Source organism: Carcharhinus amblyrhynchos, unplaced genomic scaffold, assembly GCF_965287045.1.
Source record: "Carcharhinus amblyrhynchos unplaced genomic scaffold, sCarAmb.v2.hapA scaffold_44, whole genome shotgun sequence".
Lineage (NCBI taxonomy): Eukaryota > Metazoa > Chordata > Chondrichthyes > Carcharhiniformes > Carcharhinidae > Carcharhinus > Carcharhinus amblyrhynchos.
This window is the reverse complement of record NW_027649785.1, coordinates 2,155,622-2,177,286: the sequence shown is the minus strand read 5'-3', so window position 1 is coordinate 2,177,286 and position 21,665 is coordinate 2,155,622. Positions and strand designations below refer to the sequence as shown.

The 21,665-nt window shown below is 44.4% G+C and overlaps 1 protein-coding gene across 1 annotated transcript in view; it reads left to right on the top strand.

The window, feature by feature from the left end:
* Window positions 1-21,665, top strand: part of rnaset2l (ribonuclease T2, like) — a 47,649-nt gene that overhangs the window by 3,876 nt on the left and 22,108 nt on the right. The window contains exons 2-6 of the mRNA XM_080181973.1: window positions 1,637-1,691; window positions 6,100-6,164; window positions 12,844-12,901; window positions 15,456-15,520; window positions 17,824-17,937. Coding sequence (XP_080038099.1) covers window positions 1,637-1,691; window positions 6,100-6,164; window positions 12,844-12,901; window positions 15,456-15,520; window positions 17,824-17,937 — 357 coding nt within the window. The remainder of the gene's footprint in view (window positions 1-1,636; window positions 1,692-6,099; window positions 6,165-12,843; window positions 12,902-15,455; window positions 15,521-17,823; window positions 17,938-21,665) is intronic.

Here is a 21,665-nt window from a genome sequence, read left to right as displayed (position 1 = left end):
GGGAGATCCTATGAGGAGAGAGTGAGAGATTTGGGGTTGTTTTCGCTGGAAAGAAGGCGGCTAAGAGGGGACCTTATTGAAACATATAAGATGATTAGAGGTTTAGACAGGGTGGATAGTGATAGCCTTTTTCCTAGGATGGAGAAAGCTAGCACGAGGGGGCACGGCTTTAAATTAAGAGGGGGTAGTTATAGGACTGATGTCAGGGGTAGGTTCTTTACCCAGAGGGTGGTGAGGGACTGGAATGCCCTGCCAGCTGCAGTTGTAAATGCGCCTAGTTTGGGGGCGTTTAAGAGATCTGTGGATAGGTTTATGGACGAAATGGGATTGGTTTAGATTAGTGGGTTAGTGTTGTTTTTTTTTAAAAAGCTGGTCGGCGCAACATCGTGGGCCGAAGGGCCTGTTCTGCGCTGTAATGTTCTATGTTCTATGTTCTATGTTCTATCTGTTATCCTTCAGTGCTTTCCAGACGGGACACCATGATTAACACCTTATTGTTCTGGAAGTCATGGATATATTTCACATTCTAGGCCACAGTGCTGGTAAATTTAAAAAGGACTGTTCAGGACAGCCAGTAAGAGGTAGGAAGGAGTCAGTGTAAGCTACGGGAACCTTCAAAGATTCTGAAGCCACAGGGAGTGTAAAGTAGACTGCATATGCCTTTCCCTCCTTCAGTAAACACCATGCTTTGATTCCATGCACATTCCAATAGTCTGACAGGCCACCATGGAGCCTCCTCTGTGCAAATGGAGTTGAGTGACACACCATTGTAGAACTGAGATTCACTGCATTTTAACTTGCCTGTTATATTACTTGCGACATTGCTTTTGTTTGATCCTTCAAATTTCTTTCCTCCCCTTCAGAAGACACTGACCCACGCTCAGGTACAATTCCATAGGTGTTGGTAACACCCCAGTACCGGTGGCTATTCTTCATACATGAGCGTGGATGGTGAATATTAAGAATATACGAGGAATGAGCGGCAGTATGCTCCAACACCACCCGCTCCCCCCCCCCCTCCCCCCCACCCGCCACAGTCTTTGACTGACTATAAGAACATGAGAAATAACAACGCGTCACCAGTGGACTGTTTAAAACAGTGCACCACAGCTATTCTGATCCCGCTGCCAATCAGTAACCACATTTGGACACCCACATTGCAGTGCATTGCACAGCCATCAGGAGGTGTTATTCCTGCTGGTGTGTTTCTGGGACTCTTGACAATTGTAGAACTTAAACTGTTTGAGATCCATTAACTGGGCATTCACTGATGATGATTGAAGCAAAATTCTGTCTACTGTCTATATACTTTAATACCACATGGACAATGTTTTTATCCACTGGGCCACTGTGTGAAGAACCCAGCATATATTATCAAACAACACATCAAGAGTATAAGTCTCCTCAGAAATTTATGTGTTTTTTTTAATGGTTTCTTACTGAAATATAGTGGAATGCAGGTGGGGGTGAGAGGAAATGAACAGTGGGGGCCTAGATAAACAGTTAGTGGTCATTATCAGCAGTTTGCCTGGAAGTTACACCAAGCTGATTTGCATTGGAAGACTCAGCGCCATATTCTATCTTTGATAAACAATTCAACTTTGTCTGTACTTATTTTATAATCTTTGTTTCAAAGCTGCCACTGGAAGTGTTTGACATTTGTTCAGCTGTGGCCAGGATCATTCTGCATGGTAAGAATTTTGGAAATAACGTTACATTCACAGGATTTTGTAAAGCAAATTACAGAATTCTTGGGGTATTGCTGATACAAATAATATTGATTGTTTTGTCATTTTGCCTTGCATCAAGTCCAAAATGAGACAGAGGGTATGCTACTCGGGAAAATTCTGCTGTTTACTCTTAAAACAAAAGCTTCAATTTCACAAAACCATAGCCTGAATTTTCAGCGTGGTGGGGACTTGGCCCCTGCTATCTGTGGGAATACATCTCCACAAGCTCCAGCAGCCCAATGTCATTCAGCACTCTCGAGCATTGATTTCACATAAAGTGGGTCTTCCACTTACTCAGGACAATGTCCCACCTTGTAGGGATGTCAGCCAATCTGATTGGCTGGCAGATCTCAGACACAGAGACTCAGACTCAGACTCAGAGACTTCCCCGGGAATTATAGACCGGTGAGTCTCACTTCTGTTGTGGGCAAGGTTTTAGAAAAAATTATTAGGGATAGGATTTATAGTTATTTGGAGAGTAATGAATTGATTAGAAATAGTCAGCATGGTTTTGTAGCGGGTAGGTCGTGCCTTACTAACCTTATTGAGTTTTTTGAGAAAGTGACCAAAGAGGTGGATGGGGGTAAGGCAGTTGACGTGGTATATATGGATTTTAGTAAGGCATTTGATAAGGTTCACCATGGTAGGCTTCTGCAGAAAATGCAGATGTATGGGATTGAGGGTAATCTAGGAAATTGGATCAGGAATTGGCTAGCAGATAGGAGACAGAGGGTGGTGGTTGATGGTAAATATTCGTCATGGAGTTCGGTTACGAGTGGTGTGCCTCAGGGATCTGTTTTGGGGCCACTGCTGTTTGTAATTTTTATTAATGATCTGGATGAGGGTATAGTTGGGTGGATTAGTAAATTTGCTGATGACACCAAAGTCGGAGGTGTGGTAGATTGTGAGGAAGGGTGTCATAGTTTGCAGGAAGTCTTGGACAGGTTGCAGAGCTGGGCCGAGAGGTGGCAGATGGAGTTTAATGCGGAGAAGTGTGAGGTAATTCACTTTGATAGGAATAACAGATGTGTTGAGTATAGGGCTAACGGGAGGATTTTGAATAGTGTGGATGAACAGAGGGATCTAGGTGTATGTGTACATAGATCCCTGAAAGTTGGGAATCAAGTAGATAGGGTTGTTAAGAAGGCATACGGTGTCTTGGCGTTTATTGGTAGGGGGATTGAATTTAGGAGTCGCAGCGTCATGTTGCAACTGTACACAACTCTGGTGCGGCCGCACTTGGAGTACTGTGTGCAGTTCTGGTCCCCACATTACAGGAAGGATGTGGAGGCTTTGGAGAGGGTGCAGAGGAGGTTTACCAGGATGTTGCCTGGTATGGAGGGGAGGTCCTATGAGGAGAGACTGAGGGATTTGAGGTTGTTTTCGCTGGAAAGAAGGCGGTTAAGAGGGGATCTTATTGAAACATATAAGATGATTAGAGGTTTAGATAGGGTGGACAGTGATAGCCTTTTTCCTCGGATGGAGAAAGCTAGCACGAGGGGGCATGGCTTTAAATTAAGGGGGGGTAGTTATAGGACGGATGTCAGGAGTAGGTTCTTTACCCAGAGGGTGGTGAGGGATTGGAATGCCCTGCCTGCTGCGGTTGTAAATGCGCCTAGTTTGGGGGCGTTTAAGAGATCCGTGGATAGGTTTATGGACGAAAAGGGATTGGTTTAGGTTAGTGGGTCATTGTTTTTTAACTGGTCGGCGCAACATCGTGGGCCGAAGGGCCTGTTCTGCGCTGTAATGTTCTATGTTCTACAGTGCTGGCGCTAAGTCCTGGGACATGGAGAGTATGAGGACATGATAAGTAATAAGGGGCCCCAGGATAGGAGAAGTAGGGAATGCCGGGGGGGGAGTTGGTAGGGTTACAAGGATGGCAAGCAGGGTCTCAGGAGATGGGCAAGGGGCGGGGGTGGGTTTCGGATGTCACCATGCCTGAAGGGGAGTGCAACCCCAGTCAGAAGAGTTTCTGGTGGAGGCGCCCCATCCCTCCACTCCCAAACCCCCACACTTCTTCCAACCTGAAATCCAACCATATTTATACTTCCCCCAACCCCTGAATTATCATCTGCCCATCAGCCCACAGATTGAGGCTGGCTGAGAAATGGCCCTTAAGTGGCCACTTAAAGGCCTTAATTGAGACAAGGATGGGCTTCCCCTCTGACGCCCTGCCTGCCCCAGCATAAAATCACTACCAAGTTGGGGTGGACAGGATTGCGGAGAAAATTCTATCCAAACAATTCCACACACTCTTCCATTTACCCCCTGGCTGTAGATGGTGAGTGTAAAATTCTGGCCAATGTTTTTTTCAGAAAACTGCTTTGTCCATGAGACCCACCTCTTGCTTCCTTGGCTTATTCTCACTAAACTGCTGACCTCCTAACTCCTTTCCTTGTCCACATATTAGCTAATGTTGTTAATGTTTCAATCCTTTCAGGGACTGTCTCCCTCTCCCTTAAATCTGCAGTCATCAACCTCTCCTCAAAGAACCAGCTCTTCATCATGCAAACTACCATCCCATCTCTAACTTCCATTTCTTCTTTAAAGTCCTAAATACTGTGACTACAAGAGCAGGTCAGATACTCGGAATTTTGCGGTGAGTAACTCACCCTTCTGAGTCCCAAAGTCTGTCCACCATCCACAAGACACAAGTCCATCAGAAGTGATGGAATACAGTTTTTTATTTATTTGTGAGACATGGACGTCACTGGCTGGCCAGCGTTTATTGCCCATCCTTAGTTACCCCCAGGCAGTTGGGAATCAATCACATTGTTGTGGCTCTGGAGTTGCATATAGGCCAGACCAGGTAAGAATGGCAGATTTCCTTCCCTAAAGGACATTATTGAACCAGATGGGTTTTTCCAACAATCAACATTGGTTTCATGATCATCAATAGATGGTTAATTCCAGTTTTTTTTTATTGAATTCAAATTCCACCACCTGTCGTGGTGGGATTTGAACTTGGTCGCTAAAACATTTGCTAAATTTCTGGATTAATAGTCTAGCAATAATACCACGTGTCGATCGCCTCCCCAATTGTCTGCATTAGTGGGGCATCACGGTGACACAGGGATAACACAGTGGTTAGCACTGCTGCCTCACAGCGCCAGGGACCCGGGTTCAATTCCAGCCTTGGATCACTGTCTGTGTGGAGTCTGCACATTCTCGCTGTGCCTGCATGGGTTTTCTCTGGGTGCTCCAGTTTCCTCCCACAGTCCAAAGACTGTGATTTATTGGCCATGTTAAATTGCCCCTTAATGTCAGGGAGATTAGCAAGGGTAAATACATGGGGTTATGGGGATAGGGTGAGGGTGCGATTGTAGTTGGTGCAGACTAGATGCACTGTAGATTCTATGATTCTATTATTGCAGATCCAACAACACTCAAAAAGCTCAACACCAACAACATAATGGGAAGGCAGTCCATGATGTCCCCCATAAATTATTCACTTAGGGGCCTCAATGGACAGTATGTCGGAAAGACAGTCCATTGATGTCCCCCATGAATTATTCAGGCTGCAGGCAGCAAAGGTGTTGAGGCTCCCACTCATCATCCTCCAGCCTGAATAAATGCTCTCCATCATTGAACCTCCAACAGGAGAGGGCACAAGATTCCATTTCCTCCTAGAATTAAGAGTTAAGAATCTTAATAAGTTGATAATGCTAAGTGCTTCGCACTGCTGCCTCACCTGGGTTCAATTCCAGCCTTGGGTGACTGCCTGTGTGGAGACTGCACGTTCTCCCCGTGTCTGCATGGATTTCCTCCAGGTGCTCCAGTTTCCTTCCACACTCCAAAGATGTGTGGGTTACGTTGACTGGCCATGCTAAATTGACCCTTAATGTCAAGGGGATTAGCAGGGTAAATGCATAGGGTTGCTGGAATAGAATGGGATTGTTGTCAATGCAATCTCAATGGGCCAAATGGCCTCCTTCTACACTGTAGGGATTCTATGATTATCTTCAAAGTATAAAATATGGATTTTGATACAGCAATTCCATTAACTTGATTCAAAATATACCCAACATTTCCCACACCATTAGCTCTAAGTATGTTAGATAGCCACTTTGATTATATTTCTCCATGTAGCATTGCATGTTATCATGCTGGCTCTACCACTGCAATTTCTTTCCTGAATCTTCACAGTAACTCCCTAACATTGTCCTTCAGAAATGGTTCTAAACTTATTCCAGTTACTGAAGTGAAAGAATACTGTTTTGTATTATACTGCAGCACAATATTATTAATAGAAATTCTAAAAATAATCTACAATCCAATTGTTTGCCAATTTAAATTGGAGGGAACAATCATGATGCAGGAATATGAATATAACAAAATACTAAATTAAAAATTATTTTCTTTTCTTTAGACTTTTCCAAAATATCAGTGTAGGATTCCAGAGCATGTGGATGGTTGGACTATACACGGACTTTGGTAATTAAAAAGAACTATTAACTATTCTTATGTGGCTTAAATTTTATTATATATTTATTATATATTATTATATTTTATTATATATTTAGAACTTAGTGGCTTAATTATCACAAGAATGTTGCAAAACTATTTGAGGATATTTTCACATGGTCCATTAATGACGTGGCACACTCTGGCATAGTTAAGAGATTTCAGATTTTGTTTGGAACAAAATGTTTTTATTGATAAGAGAAACTAGGTACATGAGTTGCAGCTGGCTGCCCTGGAGTCATGCTTTAAAGAACAAAGAAAATTACAGCACAGGAACAGGCCCTTCGGCCCACTAAGCCTGCACCAAGAATGCTGCCTGATTTTACCAAAACTCCTTACCCTTCCTGGGACCATACCCCTCTATTCCCACCCAATCATGTATTTGTCAAGATGGCCCTTAAAAGTCAATACCATGTCCGCTTCCACTGCCTCCCCCAGTAATGATGGGTACTAGATGATTCTGCCAGAGAGAGGACTTCACCCTGTGGGGTGATCATTCACTCTCACTTCCCATTGGCTCCTTAGGTCAGGTGATCCAAATCCGCTGTACTGTCTTAAAGAGACAGACACTACATATACAACAATTACAAATAGATGTAGGCATTCACTACGTGTATGTGGAGATGCCAGAATTGGACTGGGTTAAACACAGTAAGAAGTCTTACAGCACCAGTCCAACAGGTTTATTTGGTATATTGGCTCTCTTCCCAGCAAAAATCAACAAATTCTTTTTTCAAAAAAATGTAAAAATAATTTTAATTGTGACATAAGCAGAAGTCCCCTTGTGTTGCAATTGGACATGTGTCCAATTAGATCATACCCTAATTATTCTGCTAATCCTAAATTATGATGTGGGTATGCCGGCGTTGGACTGGCGTAAACACAGTAAAAAGTCTGACAACACCAGGTTTTAGTCCAACCTATTTATTTGATAATATACTCGCAAGCTTTCGGGTTAGCCCCTTCGTCAGGTGAATGGAGAGTTCTGGCCTCAGACAGAGCATATAAAGCACAGACAGTTTAGAGATTACTGATTAGAATGCGAATCCTTACACCTAACCTGCTGTTCAAGACCTGAAGTGGCTGATAATGTGAGTGGAAGGAGCACTGATCACAGTTTAAAGAGATGTGTATTGTCTCCAGACAGTACAGTAAGTGAGGTTTTGCAAACCCAGGCAAGTCACGGGGGTTACAGATAGTGCGACATGAACCCAAGATCCCTGTTGAGACCGTCCTCATGTGTGCGGAACTTGGCTATCAGTCTCTGTTCAGCGACTCTGCGCTGTCGTGTGTCGTGAAGGCCGCCTTGGAGAATGCTTACCCGAAGGTCAGAGGCTGAATGCCCGTGACCACTGAAGTGTTCGCCAACAGGAAGGGAACGGTCTTGCCTGGTGACTGTCGAGCGATGTTCATTCATCCGTTGTCGTAGCGTCTGCATGGTCTCCCCAATGTACCATGCTTCGGGACATCCTTTCTTGCAACGTATCAGGTAGACAATGTTGGCCGAGTTGCAAGAGTATTTACCATGTACCTGGTGGACGGTATTCTCACGTGTGATGATGGTATCCATGTCGATGATCCGGCATGTCTTGCAGAGGTTGCTGTGGCAGGGTTGTGTGGTATTGTGGTCACTGTCCTCCTGAAGGCTGGGTAGTTTGCTGCGAACAATGGTCTGTTTGAGGTTGTGTGGTTGTCTGAAAGCAAGAAGTGGGGGTGTGGGGATAGCCCTGGCGAGATGTTCGTCTTCATCAATGATATGTTGAAGTATCCGGAGAAGATGTCGTAGCTTCTCCGCTCCGGGGAAGTACTGGACGACGAAGGGTACTCTGTCCACTGTGTCCTGTGTTTGCCTTCTGAGGAGATCGGTGCGGTTTTTCGCTGTGGCGCATCGGAACTGCCGATCTATGAGTCGAGCACCATATCCTGTTCTTATGAGGGCATCTTTCAGGGTCTGGAGGTGTCTGTCACGATCCTCCTCATCTGAGCAAATCCTGTGTATACGGAGGGCTTGTCCATAGGGAATGGCTTCTTTAACATGTTTAGGGTGGAAACTGGAGAAGTGGAGCATTGTGAGATTGTCTGTAAATAGGGTACAGGTGAAGGCTGGGATGAAGGCACTTTATCTGAATGCACGAAGCATTCGGAATAAAGTGAATGAGCTGGTGGCGCAGATCAGCACAAATGGATATGATCTGGTGGCCATTACAGAGACGTGGCTGCAAGGTGACAGGGACTGGGAGCTGAATGTACAGGGGTATCAAGTGTTTAGGAAGGATAGGCAGGAGGAAAAAGGTAGCTCTGCTGATTAAGGATAGCATCAGGGTGGTAGTAAGGGATGATATAGGAGCCAAAGAGCAGAAAGTGGAATCGTTGTGGGTGGAGATTAGGAACAGCAAAGGGAGGAAGACACTGGTGGGTGTCGTCTATAGGCCCCCGAATAATGATCTGGAGGTGGGGCGGGCTGTTAACGAGCAAATAAGTGCGGTGTGCAGGAATGGAACGGCGATAATTATGGGGGATTTCAATCTACATATTGATTGGTCGACCCATGTTGGACGCGGTGGGCTTGAGGAAGAGTTCTTGGAATGCTGCCGGGATAGTTTCCTTGAACAGTGTGTGTTGGAGCCGACGAGGGAGCGAGTTATCTTGGATCTGGTGTTATGTAATGAGGCGGGTAGAATTAGGGACCTTGCGGTGAAGGATCCTCTTGGGAAGAGCGATCATTGCATGGTGGAGTTTCTGATGCAGATGGAGAAGGAGAAAGTGGGTTCCCGGACATGTGTCCTTTGTTTGAACAGAGGGGAGTACGGTAGGATGAGAGAGGAGTTGGCGAATGTTGATTGGGGGAGCGCGTTGGAAGGTAGGTCTGCTGAGGAACAGTGGAGGATGTTTAAGGAGATCTTTCTTGGTGCTCAGCAGAACTTTACTCCGATGGTTAAAAAGGATCGTAGGAGGAGATAATCAGCCGTGGATAACGAAGGAGGTAAAGGAAAGTGTTAAAAGCGGATGCGTTTAGAGTAGCTAAGAGTAGTGGGCGAGAAGAGGATTGGGAGAGGTTTAAATATCAACAAAGAATGACAAAGAAGTTGATAAAGAAGGGTAGGAGAAACTATGAAGCTGGGCTAGGGCTTAATATAAAAAAGATAGCAAGAGTTTTTATAAATGTATAAAAAGGAAGATGCTGACTAGGGTGAACGTTGGACCCTTAGAGGATGAGAGGGGGAACTTAGTGGTAGGGGTTGGGGAAATGGCTGAGGCCTTGAATAACTTTTTTGTTTCGGTCTTCACGGAGGAGGACGTGAATAATTTGCCGGGTGTTAGGGATGGAAAAATGGTAGGAGTGGAGAGCCTGAATGACATTATTGTTACTAGAGAGGCAGTGCTCGAAAGACTGAAGGGATTGATTGTGGACAAGTCCCCAGGACCGGATGGAATGCATCCAAGGGTTCTGAAAGAAATGGCGGAGGTGATAGTGGATGCCTTGGTGATTATTTTCCAAACGTCGCTGGATTCCGGGGAAGTGCTGGAAGATTGGAAAACGGCTAATGTTACGCCGTTGTTTAAGAAGGGTGGCAGGCAAAAGGCAGGGAATTATAGGCTGGTTAGTTTAACATCTGTTGTAGGTAAAATGTTGGAATCCGTGATCAAGGAGGAAATAGCGAGGCATCTTGAGGAGAATTGTTTGATAGAGCAGACGCAGCACGGTTTTGTTAAGGGGAAGTCGTGTCTGACGAATTTATTGGAGTTCTATGAGGATGCGTCTAGGGTGGTGGATAGAGGAGAGCCGGTGGATGTGGTGTTTCTTGATTTTCAGAAGGCATTTGATAAGGTGCCGCACAAAAGGTTATTACAGAAGGTCGGGGGCATGGAGTTGGGGGTAGGGTGTTAGCGTGGATAGGGGATTGGCTGTCAAATAGGAGGCAGAGAGTGGGGGGTCAATGGGTGCTATTCGGATTGGCGGTTGGTAACTAGTGCCCCAGGGGTCGGTGCTGGGGCCTCAGCTATTTACCATTTATATAGATGATCTGGAGGAGGGAACCGAGTGTATGGTGTCGAAATTTGCTGATGACACAAAGATTGGTGGAACGGCAAATTGTGCGGAGGGTGTGGAAAGTCTGCAGAAGGATCTAGATAGGCTGGGCAAATGGGCCAGGAACTGGCAAATGGAATTTAATGTTGGCAAGTGTGACGTTGTCCACTTTGGTAGGAATAATGGTAGGAAAGACTATTACTTACATGGCGAAAAACTGCAGCATGCGACGGTGCAGAGGGACCTCGGGGTCCTTGTGCATGAGTCGCAAAAACCCAGCTTGCAGGTGCAGCAGGTGGTCAGGAAGGCGAATGGGATGCTGGCCTTCATAGCGAGGGGGATTGAATATAAAAGTAGGGAGGTCTTGCTGCAACTGTACAGGGCACTGGTGAGGCCGCAGCTGGAGTACTGTGTGCAGTTTTGGTCACCGCACTTACGCAAGGATATTTTGGCCTTGGAGGGAGTGCAGAGGAGGTTTACTAGGCTGATACCGGAGTAGAGGGGGTTGAACTATGAGGAGAGGCTGAATAAACTAGGCTTGTACTCATTAGAGTTTAGAAGAATGAGGGGAGATCTCATTGAGACATATAAGATGATGAATGGGATGGATAGGATAGAGGTGGAGAGGCTCTTCCCGCTCAGAAAGGATAGTAGGACTAGAGGGCACAGCCTCAAGATAAAGAGGGGGGGGTGGTTTAGAACGGAGTTGAGGAGTAACTTCTTCACTCAAAGGGTGGTGAATCTCTGGAATTCTCTGCCCGTTGAAGTGGTGGAGGCTGCCTCGCTAAATATATTTAAGACGCGGGTTGATAGGTTTTTGATAGGCTAGGGTATTAAGGGTTATGGGGAGAGGGCGGGAAGGTGGAACTGAGACATGACAGATCAGCCATGATCTTACTGAATGGCGGGGCAGGCTCGAAGGGCTAGATGGCCTACTCCTGCTCCTATTTCTTATGTTCTTATGTTTTGTAAGAGGGAGGTCATGCCTCACAAATTTGGTGGAGTTTTTTGAGGAGGTGACAAAAACGGTTGACGAGGGAAGGGCCGTGGATGTCGTCTATATGGATTTTAGTAAAGCGTTTGACAAAGTCCCTCATGGCAGGTTGGTGCAAAAGGTTAAATCTCATGGGATAAATGCAGAGGTGGCTAGATGGATGGAGAACTGGCTTGGCCACAGAAGACAGAGTAGCAGTGGAAGGGTCTTTTTCCGACCGGAAGTCTGTGACTAGTCGTGTTCCACAGGGCTCTGTACTGGGACCCCTGGTTTACCTGAGAAATCAGAGGGATGTATTTTACACAGAGGGTGGTGGGGGTTGCACTGCCAAGCAGGGTGGTGGAGGTCAACACACTGGGATTGTTTAAGGTTTATCTGGATAGCCACATGAGCAGACTGGGAAAGGAGGGATACAAATGAATGGTCTATTTGGACCAATGAATGGCGCAGGCTTGGAGGGCCGAAGGACCTGTTTCCTGTGCTGTATTGCTCTTTGTTCTTTAGTAACCCATACCCACAACTAGCAACAAAAATATGGAAAGGCACATGGCTGAAGCACAGACTAGGCACTAACAAATCTAAGAACACTACCAATTAATTCTACATGTAATCAGCTTCAATTTAATTTGCAGGGTCAATCCAAAATCTCCCTCTACATTGGAATATAGAGAAATAACAGACCGCACCAACCCATGATGCTCAGAGCCACAATCCTTTGCCCTTTCACTTACCATACCAACTCATGCAGGATCCGCCAAGGGTAGATTTCAGGAGCCATGCTGACCAGGTGCATTGGATTATGAATGCACAATCCAATGACTGGGAGGGAGGGTGGGGTGGTGCCTATCAGGTTTAAACGCCTGATAATGCTTTATTATTGTCACATGTATTGGGAATGAAAAGTGTTGTTTCTTGCGTACAATGCAGATAAAGAATTCCATTCATAGAGTACATAGGGGAGAAGGAAAAGAGAGCATGCAGAATTAGTGTTATAGACATAGTTAAGGTGTAGGAAAAGATCAACCCAATACATGGTAGGTCCATTCAAAAGTCAGGCAGACAGCAGGGAAGAAGCTGTTCTTGAGTCAATTGGTACGTGATCTTAGACTTTTGTATCTTTTTTCTGATGGAAGATGGAAGAGAGAATGTTCGCTGCATGTGGGTTCCTTGAATACGCTGCTTGCTTTTCTGAGGCAGCAGGAAGTTTGGATGGAGTCAATGGGTGGAAGGCTAGTTTGTGTGATGGAACTGGGCTGCATTCACAACCCTTTATAAATATTTAAATCTATAGAAATAGAGATCCTGACTTTCAAAGAGAAAAATCCCGCCTGCATAAAAGCTGTTTTGGGATTCCCACGGCATTTTTCCACCACGCCACCATTTCCATCCCCTAAAAATGGGAGCAGAAAATCCCCCTCATGTGTTTATTTGGGTACAACAGCTTGGCTGGCAATTAGTTGGCTTTGATTGATCTGGACAGTTTTGTTTAGAATGGCCAAATGGAATGGGTGGGTATACTGGATAGATCTGATGGATCAAAGTAAATCAGTTAGCTCGTAATGATGAGTTCAAGTGGACTCAACAACTCACCAGAACTAAATAATGTCACTTGTATTTAATTGCAGGCCAGGCAGCAAAGAGAACTGCAACCGAACCTGGCAGCTAACTCACAAGGACATTGATGTAAGGAATTTGTTTTCATCCATTCATAGACTAACAGTTATTACTGTTCCCTAATTGCCCTCGTGAAGAACAAATAATCAATGACACTCTTAGGCCGCTTACCTGTTACAATTTTAAATAATGTGTGTGATACACTTGACAAATCTGATGAAAACATAAAATATTGCTGTACCATATAGAAAGTTTGCAATTGTACAACTCTTTTCATATCCACTGAACGTCTCAAAGGCTTTACAGCTAATGGCGTACATTTTGAAGTGTAATCACTCTTGTGATGTAGGAAATGTGGCAGCTAATTTGTGCTCAGCAAGCTTCCACAAGCAGCAATGTGACAATGACCAGATAATCTTCAAGTGAGACTGATCAAGAAGGCGAATGGGATGCTGGCCTTTATAGCGAGGGGGATAGAATATAAAAGCAGGGAGGTCTTGCTGCAACTGTACAGGGCACTGGTGAGGCCGCAGCTGGAGTACTGTGTGCAGTTTTGGTCACCGCACTTGCGCAAGGATATTTTGGCCTTGGAGGGAGTGCAGAGGAGGTTTACTAGGCTGATACCCGAGATGAGGGGGTTGGACTATGAAGAGAGTCTAAATAGACTGGGTCTGTACTTGTTGGAGTTTAGAAGGATGAGGAGGGATCTTATAGAGATGTATAAGATAACGAAAGGGATGGATAGGGTAGAGGTAGAGAGATTCTTCCCGCTTAGAAAGGATAGCAGGACTAGAGGGCACAGCCTCAAGATAAGGGGGGTGCAGTTTAGATCAGAGTTGAGGAGGAACTTCTTCACTCAAAGGGTGGTGGATCTCTGGAATTCTCTGCCCGTTGAAGTGGTGGAGGCTACCTCGCTAGATATATTTAACTCATGGGTAGATAGGTTTTTGACAGACAAGGGAATTAAGGGTTATGGGGAGAAAGCAGGAAAGTGGAACTGATCCACTTCAGATCAGCCATGATCTTATTGAATGGCGGGGCAGGCTCAAAGAGCTAGATGGCCTACTCCTGCTCCTATTTCTTATGTTCTTATGACTAAGGACTAAATATTAGCCAGGAAACTGGGGATAACTCCCCTGCCCTTTTTCAAACTAGTGCCACGTGATCTTTAACATTGGCCCGAGCACACTTTGGTTTAAGAACTCACCTGAGGATGGCACCTCTGACAGTGCGATGCTCCCTCAGTATTGTACCAGAGTGTCAGCCTTGATTTTTGTGCTCAAGCCCTGAGTGGTACTTAAACTCTGATTCAGAGGCGAGTGTGCTACCAGCTGAGCTACAGTTGACACGAGTAGAATTAATAAGTTAGTATTAACTAATGATCTGATTAAAAAGAAGTCAAGTGAATAATGGAAGCAGCCACAGGTCCCCACTGGATGTTGTGTTGTCAGTAGAAGGTTTTGTATTGATTTCTGATTACTGTGGGTTGTGGAACCACCAACATTAATTTCAAACTTCATAAAATGTACAGGATCACAAAGAAGCCTGTTTTTGTCCCATGGAAATGCTTCACCAAAGTAAAATGATTTAGCAATGGATATATCACATTATATCTTTGGGGATCTGCTATGTTGTGGCAATCTAGAATCATCAAGAGATTTCAGGCTTTGTCAGGACAGAAAGGTATTTATTGATGAGAGAAACTAGGTTTAGGAGATGCAGCTCTAGGCCACTCTGGAATAGCGCTCCAGTCCTTATACGCTTACTACATGATTGCTAGATCATTCTGCCCAAGAGAGGACTCCAACCTCTTGGGGTAATCACCCACTCTCAGTCCCTCAAGTCAGTGACTCTCTTCTGCTGTACTTCTTAAAGAAGCAGACAAACTACATTCAAAATATCCAATAAATAAAATTTATCAGCATAAGTACATAATGCTGAAGATTTTGAAAATAAAATCATAGAATCATAGAATTCTTACAGTATAGAAGGCAATTCTGCCCAAAAATCTCACACATATCAGAATTTCTGATAATTAACTATTTGATTGGTAGATTGTGTCCACATTAAAAGATGGACATATGGTGTTCAGCCATATTAAATAAAATATATTGGCATGTATCCATGAGCTGCTTATTCACTCTTATAACAATAGAATTTCTATGTAGGAAGAAGTTTCCATCAGTAATTTTTTTCTAAGTAATGCTTCTGGGAGGTGCTCTTAAACTGAAAATACTAATTTACCCTAAACTTAACATATTAGTTTATTCATAACAATGATGTAACTTAACATATTAGTTTATTTATAAGAACGATGATAGTGGAATTGCTAAATTTGGACCTATTTCCTCTTGTGTCAAAAGTGTAACACAAGGCCCCATCCTAAAGTTAGAAGGGACTAGATAAAACAGAATGTTTCATTCATCTCAATTTTTGTTTTGTTTGCTCTTTCTCTGCATTTCTGAGCCAACATGTTTGGTGTTCTTGTTCATGCTTAAAGAGAGTTCTTGGGTTGTGGCTTTGAGATTTTAGAGACATAGATATTGATAGTAAAAATGGTTGATATGAAAACCTGTGCTGATTTTCATTTAAACTTTCAGTTCTTCTGTTATTTCTATTTCAGGGTCTTTGGGATGACTTGGACCAGTACTGGCCAAGTCTACTCAACACTGAGTCTTTCAAGTTTTGGTACGTAATGTCGATCACATTATTGATCATTCCATGAATACTTTTACAAGCTTTAATCTGACTGTGACAGTGATGTCCCAATTCCTGCTTCAGCATATCTGATCAGGAGACATTCATTGGAGATGGGACACTAGTGTTCTGTTGGAGAGGAATATAATATCAGATTGTTATCAATGTTTTATCAGTTACATTGTTGAGGTTTGTTAATGTCAATTACACCTTGTAGGGAAGCAGGTGATGGGTATTTGAACACATATAAATAGGGGATAGTTGGGTCACTGGGTATGGGTGAGGAGTGCTGACCCCGAACAAAAGTCAATTAACTCTCTCAGCAAGGAAAGGGTCTGTTTAAAAGGCTTAGCTTTGACTTCATCAACCAGTTTGAATCCCATTACTTTTTGGTGATACACCTCCCATGGGGTGGTTACAGAGCAGCATCAACAGATCTAAGAGCAAAGTGCTTCCTTATCTCCTTGGTCACTTAATGTTGTGCAGTATGGTAGTCATCTCAAACAGGAGGAGGGAAAGAAAGAAAACTACAAGCAAACTTCATGGTTGTCAAATTGTCAAGTATTGCATTCCCCCGCTTTCATTAGAAGCTACCAAAAAATAAAAAGTAAAATTCCTAGTCTTGTAAATTCAGTGTGTGTGATTTTTCATGTATTAACACAACTGAACATGAATTAGAATTGGGCCTTTAAGATGTTCACAATTTCAAGTGTTCAGAGCCAGATTATTTTTAGCTTGTATGATACTGAAAGAAACATCAATAATACATTTCATATGATACGCAAACCAAAATTGGCTTAATTACTGCAATATACAGACCCGAAACTTGCTATTTCTTCCTCCTTTAATGATTTTTGTACTGTACATCTTTCAGCCTCCTTTCCCTCCTGCACATTTTATTGATTTTATTTTTACATTATTTCTCTCTAATATTTTAATACATTAAAGATATGAAATGTTAGGGGTGGATTTTACTTGTTATCTGTAGGCAGGAAAGCAAGTGAATGGATATGTAAGTTAGGGTGTTGTGCTATCAGTGGCGTATGTGCCACCAGCACACTCATCCCCACCAGGACTTTACAGAGAGCATGGGGAGGCATCAGATGGATCACCTAATGGTAGTCCAATTGAGGCCCTCAAATGCACAATCAATGCCCAATTAAGGGCCTCGTTCAGCCAGTCTGATATAACTGGTGCTGGGAGAGACCTGCACTCAATACATAGCCTGGCAGGAGGAGGTGGTGACTCTTTCCCAGGCTCCCTATGTCAGTCTGCGTTTTGACTCCCTACTTCCACCATGTTCCCTCCACCACCCCACCCTCTCCACCATGCCCCCCACCGAACCCGCCTTGCTGAAGCCTGTCAGCCTGGCCCTAGTGTGATCTCAGACAAACCTGAATGTTCCTTGGCCTATCTGCAGTACCAGTAGTGTCCATCACTCCTGCTGGGTGCCACCAGAATGCAGAGTTGCCAGATTATGATTGATTGCCAGCTCTATGAGTTGGGATGACCTCCTGGAGATGGACATACTGATTAAAGTGCCGTTGCCTGAAAAATTAAAGTGGAGTGAGCCATTTAAGTGGAGGATGCCTTACTTGTTAAGTTTACACTGTGGTGTGAGATAGCTCCGGAAATGTACACTGGGGTGTGGTGGAAGTGTTCTGAGCCAGCCAAGTCCCCATGACCCTTTCACCATCCTCCCTGTCATGGCTTGAACTACTCCACTTCACCAAAGGACACTGTGATGTTGCAAGAGTTCAGGTGACGATATAGATGGCACTTAGAAACAGAAAGTTGGCAACCAGAGACAAGTCAAATCAATAAAGAATTTATTTCAACATTTCCCTAACCATAACCTGAACTATTTCACATCCATCAGCTTCAAAGGTTACATTTTTAGTATATCAAAACCTGTACCTAAAAATGTATTCAGTTGCTTCCAGTAGAAGACCAGATCACTATTTGATGCCAATTATCTTGTGTCAGGCTAGAAGCTGACAATGCAGTTTCTTCCCCATACTGGTGCAGCTTTTTTGTGGTAAAGTATTTACCCAGAGCTATCTAAGATTAAATCGGAGATTAAATAGTCCACTGAATCTGATGAAATACAAAGCAGGAATGGAAGCATTAAATTGCCATTTCTTCATCTGTGACTATACAGAGAACAAAATGGACATGATATGTTTGTTTCCCAGGGTTGAATCAGATATACAGATATACTAATTGATTTGTTTCTTTACACGATGGTGTCACAAATATGCATAATGATTTAAAGAATTTTCCCTATGTTGCAGGAAAAATGAATGGTATAAACATGGCACCTGCGGAACATGTGCTGACAGCATGTCTTCCCCACACAAATACTTCAAGCTGGTGCTTGAGCTCCGGACAAAATTCTCCATCGATGCGTGAGTTATGCAGTTAGAGAAAGCCCAAAACAGCATGTTTTCAAACTGACATCCAAAATATTTGTTTATTTACAACTATACTTTTGAAACACTTTGCCAGAATTTTTCTGCCCTGCCCACCAAGGGAATTGGAGCGAGGGACTGGGCATGGGAAGGTCCATTGACCTCAGGTGGGATCTTATGGTTTTGGGATGAGCAAGGCCATAAATTCCCACCCTTTATATTCCACCTAAACATCAAGTGTCCTCTCAGTGTCACAAGATGCATTCAATAAAAACATTCAGCATCTGGGCTGTTGATTTTTTGGGATTGTGATGCAAATATCTGTAACACCTAACTTGTGGTGTAATGGAAAGTCAGTTGTTTTTTGCCTATTGTGCTGACATTATTGTCTTTGAAAGCAACGTCATTGTAGTTTGCCAAATTTTATAATGTTGCCAAAGCAGCATGTTGATGGATCATCACTGTAAGCTTGGTACAGCATACAGCGAATGCGATCAAAGAGTATGATCAATAATACTCTGACATGTGCACAGATATTCCTGTGTTTATGTATGCTTGCTCTTTATTGGTGCCTTCGCAGTCTGTCCAGTGATCCATGTAATATGGCAAGGGGCAATCATGTTCCATGCTCCATGTTCAGAGACTCCAGTTTGTTGAGTAAATATTTGGTTGTGCAAGTATGTGTTACAGTTCCTGATCACAGACAGTTACAGCACAGAAAGAGGCCAATTGGTTTATTGTACCTGGCTCTCTGCATGAGCTATACCCACACTCTGCCCTTTTTCACAGAATCCAGCAATTTCCTTCTCTTCAAGTGCTTACCCTATTCCTTTTGAAAGGCACAATTAAAGCTGCGTCCACCACACTCTTCTGCTAAAGTCCATGTTATCAACATTGACTGCACTGTCCCCATGTATTTTCTTGGTTACCCTTTCAAAAAACTCAGTGAAATTTGTGAGACATGATCTTCCACTCACAAAGCTGACAATTCCTGATCAGTTTTTGCCTCTCCAAATGCCTGCAGGTCATTCCAGATCCTAACCAGTGCATTCCAGATCCTAACCACTTGAAAGTCTTTCCTCATGTCACCACTGCTTCTTTTGCTAATGATCTTAAATTGGTGTCCTCTGCTTCTTGATCCTTCCGTAAGAAGTCTCGCAAGATCAGGTCAAAGTCCAACAAGTTTATTTGATAGTAAACCCACAAGCTTTCGGGGTTTGCCCTTTCGTCAGGTGAGTGGAGAGTTCTGATCTCAAACAGAGCATAGCATTTGAGACCAAAACTCTCCACTCACCTGACAAAGGGGCAAACCCTGAAGCTTGTGGGTTTACTAACAATTAAACTTGTTGGACTTTAACCTGGTGTTGTGAGACTTCTTACTGTGTTTACTCCAGTCCAACGCCGGCATCTCCACATCTTGATCCTTCCACCAGAGGGTGGTGAAACTGTGGAATTCATTGCCACAGAAGGCACTGAAGGCGAGGTCATTGAGTGTATTCAAGGTAGAGATAGATAGGTTCTTAATTGATAAAGGCATCAAAGGTGGCAGGGAAAAGGCGGGAGAATGGGTTGAGAAAGAGTTCAGCCATGATCGAATGGCGGAGCAAACTTGATGGGCCGAATTACCTAATTCTGCTCTATAGCTTATGGTCTAATGGAATAGTTTCACTCTATCTATATGCCTAGAGCCTTCTTAACTTTGAACACAGATATTATTGTCGCCTCACCAGTTCACCAGATTCTCTGGCCGCGATTCTCCCATTGCGGCCCACCATGTTTCTGACGGGTACGACCAGGAGATGCGCATGTCGGCCATTTCTCGGGTTCCCCGACAGTTTTTCAACCTGCGTTCATCTCCCAGCTGGAGAAAAATGCTGCCGCCAGGAACCTGCTGAAAATCGGCAGGCCGCTGTTTAGCATGAATTTATGTACCTTTACATGCCATTATTGGAATCTGCCCACGTCTGTATCTCCTGCCTGTTTGGCGTGATGTAATTTTGGTGCGAATCAGGACAGGTATTTAAAAGTCGCAACCTGGCGTAGCAGCCTTGAACTGGCGTGAGGAGGTAAGTGATGGTTGCGGAGCATGGGGGATGTTGCAGGCAGGCCCTGGAGATGCCTGGTGGCCTTCCTCCTGCTGCCTATAGGTTTTGGCCCATTGACAAGTGATAGCTGTTGGCAGGGGGGCTTCCATTTCCTCACAGCTCCCTGGGTGAAGTTCCGTCAGGGAGTCCCGCTCTACCGCCACCACCCCCGTTGTGGGAAATTTACTACTTCGGAGTCAGACTTCGAGGTTTCAACAATACAGTTTTACTGAGGACAAAGCTTTGGGAGAAAGCACTGGTACTCTGCAGTACTTGAAAGCTACTTTCTCAACTACACAATGGTAGTTGATCATTTTTATACCTTTTAGACAATAGACAGTACAGACATTGGCCATTAACACATCGTTACAAGTCGAGTAGACAAATATGGACATCGGCAGTTAACACATCATTATAAGCAGATAGGTACGGACATGGACAGTTAACATTCAGTTCTTGAATGGATACATTTATGCAGTTCTATCTTCGATTAATGACTGGTTTTGATCTATACATTCAGTGGCTGATCTTGTTACATTTATGTATTTATGTCCCTATCTGTGGCTGATCTTATAATCAGACTCATTGTTCTGGGGCTGCTCTTATCTAGAGTGCCTCAGGCTCTGATCAGCTTCCTGCAGCAATTCAGATACTGCAAGTTTTAACCTTTTGTGTAACTGTCTGTGCCTAAAGCCAATGCCTCTTAATGTCCCTACCCAGGTAACCATTTTGTGTGCCAGGTAAGCATTTTGTGTCCATCACTTTTAATTCCACCTTAACACTCCCACCACCCCCCCCCCATTCCCGCTACCGCACTCCAAGCAGTGCTGAAGCTGACTGTGGGAGGTGGCCTCAACGGCTCCCATTCCCCTCCACTTCCCCCTCTCAGCAGCACTGAAGTACACTGACAGAGGCAGCCTCGAGGGCATCCATTCACCCTCATCCCTCACCCCACACCTCCAAGCAGCGCTGAAGCTGACTGTGGGAAGCAGCCTCGAGGGCTCCTGCTCCACACCACCCCCTCCTCCACAGCACTTTGCAGTGGCATTGTCTTTCTGCAGGGTATGGTCAGGGACTCTGCTAAATGCTAGTGTTCTGGGGTGGGGAGGAGTGTACCATGTGCTGACAGAGATCTAACCAGATGAAGCAGCTTGCTGCTCCAGGCAGGGACTGCATGGAATCTGCTGTCACTGGTGCTGCTTTGTAGTCTATCCCTGCCCTGTGACACGGACCAGCAACACTTGCCTGTAATAGATGCTGCAGTTGCACACATAGCAATGGCTCAAGGGTGTGCATTGCCCATGTCTGCACACTGACCTGCATAGTGTGTGCCATGATTTGTCATAATGGGGGTCTCACACAATTCTAATCGTGGCACCATGGATTGTGTGGGTTGCCAGCTTCCACAAGTGGGGATGTAGGCCCAAGTGAGAGATTTGGGTGGTGCTGCATCATTCCATCATTCTCTGCTCTTTCCAAGCCCTACTATGCAGATGGATCTTGGTTTGCTCGACGTGGAGCTGGCCATGTTGGTGGCAGCAGGGGCGGAGGAGGAGGAGGCAGCGGCTCAGGAGATGGTGGGCACAAGAGCAGCCACCACCAGACCTTTAGGAAGGTGGGCAGGTGGCTACTGCTGAGGGC